This window comes from Chaetura pelagica, unplaced genomic scaffold (genome assembly GCF_000747805.2).
Source record: "Chaetura pelagica isolate M959 unplaced genomic scaffold, ChaPel_1.0 scaffold1560, whole genome shotgun sequence".
NCBI lineage: Eukaryota > Metazoa > Chordata > Aves > Apodiformes > Apodidae > Chaetura > Chaetura pelagica.
Window position 1 is genome coordinate 34,783 of NW_009951747.1, and position 4,132 is coordinate 38,914.

The 4,132-nt window shown below is 61.6% G+C and overlaps 1 protein-coding gene across 1 annotated transcript in view; it reads left to right on the forward strand.

The window, feature by feature from the left end:
* Positions 1-4,132, forward strand: part of LOC104386251 (maestro heat-like repeat-containing protein family member 1) — a gene marked incomplete at its 5' end in the record, with an annotated part of 45,205 nt that overhangs the window by 30,131 nt on the left and 10,942 nt on the right. The window contains 2 exon segments of the mRNA XM_009994863.1: positions 1,062-1,174; positions 2,055-2,207. Of these exon segments, the coding sequence (XP_009993165.1) occupies positions 1,062-1,174; positions 2,055-2,207 (266 nt within the window).

Consider the following 4,132-nt stretch of genomic DNA (forward strand, 5'->3'; position numbering starts at 1 on the left):
GGGGGCTTGGGGGCCGGCGGGAGGGACCCTGTGGGGCCAGGCTGGGGGATCCACCTCCCACCTTTCCCAAAGGAGCGACCTGCCCAGGAGCTTTGCTGCCGGGGTGGGTTGGGTGTGTTGGGTGGGAAGGGACCTTGGCAAGCTCAGCACGTCCAACCTCCTGCTGAGGGCAGGGACACCTTCATGAACCCTGTTCTGCCTGGAAAGGTTGGGTCAGATGATCCTTGAGATCCCATCCAACCGGGTGTTCTGGGATCAGCCAGATCAGGCTGCTCATCCTGGGAGCGTTTGGGTCTTGGGGTCTCAAACCAGAGTCCAGCCGAGGGGGTTTCCAGGCTGGGATTCCCATTCCCTCCAGGAGAGGTCAGGCCTCCCCTGCAGATCTTCTGGCTGAGCTGGGCAGCCAGAAAAGCTCAGCCAGGAGAGGACCTGGGCTGGGTCCTGCTCTGCAGAGCCCCTGGGGACTTGCAGGACAAGCTCTCCTGGCCCTTGGCTGCTGCTTTGGGTTTCTTGGCTCCTTCCTCAAGCCAGGGCAGCTCCCGAGGGAAACCTGCTCCCTGCAGCCCGGGGAGGTCATGGGATAGAGCAGGAGCATGGGATGGGTTGGGTGGAAAAGCCCTTTAGGATCCCCCAGCCCTGCCAAGGCCACCCCTGCCCCGTGTCCCTCAGCACCATCCCCAGGGCTTGGAAACCCCTCCAGGGATGGGGACTCCCCCCCTGCCCTGGGCAGCCTGGGCCAGGCCCTGCCAACCCTTGCCAGGCAGGAATTGTTCCCCAGATCCAACCTCAACCTCCCCTGGCACAACTTGAGGCCGTTCCCTCTTGTCCTGTCCCTTGTTCCTGGGGAGCAGAGCCCGACCCCCCTGGCTCCAACCTCCTCTCAGCAGCTGCAGAGCCAGCAGGTCTCCCCTCAGCCTCCTTTGCTCCAGGATCAGCACCCCCAGCTCCCTCAGCTGCTCCTCACAAGTTCTCCAGCCCCTTCTCCTTCTGCTCCAGCCCCTTCCCCAGCTCCAGGGCCCTTCCCTGGTCACTCTGTTCACTGAACCCTTCCCTGGTTCCAGGCTACGCCCGGGACTACAGAGATGAGATGGTGGAAGGGCTGAAGGCTCTGAAGAAGGGCCTGGAGGAGCCCGACTTCACTGTGCTCTTCCACACCTGCAGCAACATTGCCACGGTAGGATGGAGGGGGAATCCTCCCCAGCCCAGGGCTGTGCAGGGGCTGGAGCAGGAGCTGCAGGGGACTTGGTGCTTTGTCTGTCCTGGGGGCTGCTGGGGACCCCAGCCCTGCTCCAGGACACGGTTCTCCAAGCTGGAGAATCCCCTTGGCCTGGGCAGGGGATGCTCAGGGCATCTCACTGCGTTGGGAGCTGCTGGTTCCCTCTCTGGGCACCATTGTTGGTGTCGGGCACCAACAGACCCCCTGGGGTGGCACTGGGCTTTTGGCTGCCTCCCAGTTTGGCAGCAGCACTGGGGAAGCTGTTGGGTGCAGCTTTACACCCAAAAAGGGTCCGGATGTGGCTCTCAAACCTCCATGGTTCGAATGACATGGAGAGTGTCTGGGCTCTGGTGGGGAGGGCTGGGATGAGGGGGGACCCCTGTGCTCCTGGGGGAGCAGCAGGGATGAGCTCCTGTCTGGGAGCTCTGCAGGCTTTGCTGCAGAAGGACCTGGAGCTGTGTTGGAGCTGCTGTTCCTTGAAGCTGCTCCCCCTCAGCTCCTGGGGCTCCTGGGGACAATCCCCCCAGTTCACTTCTCTGCTGAGCAGCTCATTCCAGCCTCAGGTCTGGAGGGTGTGGTGGGACCTGGGGGAGCATCATCCCAGCAGTTGGGTGGCTCGTTTGTGTTTTCCCAACCCCCTGCCAGGACATCTCCAGGTTATCCAGCCTTTGGACCATTGGTCTGCTCTTTTCTCCCCTGGTTTCCACGGGGTTGGGCTCCTGGCTGATGTTCCTGCAGGGCCAGGGAATGTCCCCAGCAGCTGCTGTGGCCCTGCTGGTGTCACCCAAGGATCCACCCTCAGCCCAGAGTGACAAGTTCCTGCTTCCCCCCCCGGCAGGTGATCGGGAGACGCGTCCCCCCCGAGCAGCTCCTGAGCCTCCTGCTCTCCCTGTTTGAGGGGCTGGGGGACCCCGACACCAACTGCTCCCGGGCAGCCACTGTCATCATCAACTGCCTCCTGAAGGAACGTGGGGGAGTCCTGCAGGAGAAGGTGAGTCCTCCCTGCTCCCAGCACAGCCCTGCAGGGGCAGCTGCCAGGAGGGCACCTGCAAACCTTCCTCTCTTGGGGGAGTTGCCCTGGGATGCTCCAGGAAGGAGCAGGAGCTTGGCAGGACACAGGGGGATGGTTTCCAGGTGGAGAAGGTTTAGGTTGGGAAAGGTTCTTTAACGTGAGGGTGGTGGGGCACTGGGATGGGTTTCCAGAGAGGCCCCATCCCTGGAGATGTTCAGGGTCAGGCTGGATGGGGCTCTGAGCAGCCTGGTCCAGCTGGAGATGTCCCTGCTGATTGTAGGGGGGTTGGACTGGGTGACCCTTCAAGGTCCCTTCCAACCCAGGACATCCTGTGGTTCTGTGGAGCACAGGGAGGGATCCAGCCCTGGTGGAAGAACAAAGCATTGAATCCCTGCATCACACAAGGTGTTCCTGGCCAGAGCAGCACTTCTCCCACAGCTTTTGGGTGCTGTCCCTCCTGACCTTCCCCATTTCCTCCTCCTCCTCTCCCTCCATCCTGGTGGCCAGAGGTGGTGGCTGCTGGAGGTCCCAGCTCCATCTGGCTCTCAGGGTTGAGGAGTTCAGAGCAGCTTCACTTCAGCAGAAGGTCTCAGGCTTCCCTGGGAAGCCTCGGGCAGCTCTGGAGGGGTTCCTGGCTGGGAAGCTGGAATGTTTGCAGGGCTTAGAGGTCCTGGCCACAGAAGTCTGTCTATTTTTGTGTCTAATCCACCACCTTTTGGGCTCAGCTCCCCCTTTCTTCTGCAGTAATTGGAACCACGGGCTCCTTGGCCTTGTTTCTGTGCCAGAGCTTCTGCTCAGACCTGTGAGTTCTGTCCCACATGAGGTTTCTCCACCTTCCAGGAGTCACCTCCTGGGCAGGTCTGACCCAGCCCAGGTCACACAACATCACAGGAGCCTCAGGGCTGGGAAAGACCCCTGAGATCAGCCAGTCCAACCAGCCCCCAGGGTGGGCAGGGGAGACAACACAACCCACCCCAACAAACAACAACAAGAAGCAAAACAAGCCCAAAAAACCAAATGAACCCCATAAAGCCCCCCCAAAAAACCAACCTCCCACCAGCACCCAACCCACAGCCCCCTATGCCCACCAGAGCACCCAGCACCTCCTGGGCTGCCCATTCCAGGGCCTGACCACCCTTTCCATAGAGGAATTCTCCCCAAGATCCAACCTGAGCCTCCTGGGGGCAACTTGAGGCTGTTTCCTCCAGTCCTGTCCTTGTTCCCCTGGGAGAAGCAGCCAACCCTGCCCACCCCCTCCTTCCAGGGAGCTGCAGAGCACTGAGGTCTCCCCTCAGCCTCATCCAAACTAAACACTCCCAGATCCTGAAACATGAACTGATGTTAATCCCGGGATTGGGGGGAGGCCCCAGCTGGGCTCCCTCGGGAATTTGCTGCCTTGGTTTCCTCCCCACCTCCCTGCCTGAGCCTGGCTGAGCTGGCAGGAGGGCTGAGGTGTCTCCTGGCTCTGCAGCTCCAGCTCCTCTGGCTGCTCCTGTGCCCGGGTCAGGGCTTGAGGGCTGGTTCCTTGCCAGGAGGTTGGGGATGTCCTTGCTGGCTCCTCTGGGATCCCTGCAGGCTCCTCTGTCTCCTGGGTGGCAGCTCCTGGGGGAAGGATCCCTGATTTCCAGAGGGGGTCTGTGAGTGCCTGGAGGGCAGGGAGAGACTTAGAATCACCCAACAGTTTGGGGTGGAGGGACCTTAAAGCCAGTGAGATCATAGAGTCATAGAACCATGGAATGGGTTGGGGGGACCTCAGAGCCCACCCAGTCCCCCCCTGCATGGGCAGGGACACCTCCCAGCAGCCCAGGCTGCTCCAAGCCCCATCCAACCTGCCCTTCAACACCCCCAGGGATGGGGCAGCCACAGCTTCCCTGGGCAACCTGGGCCAGGGGCTCCCCACCCTC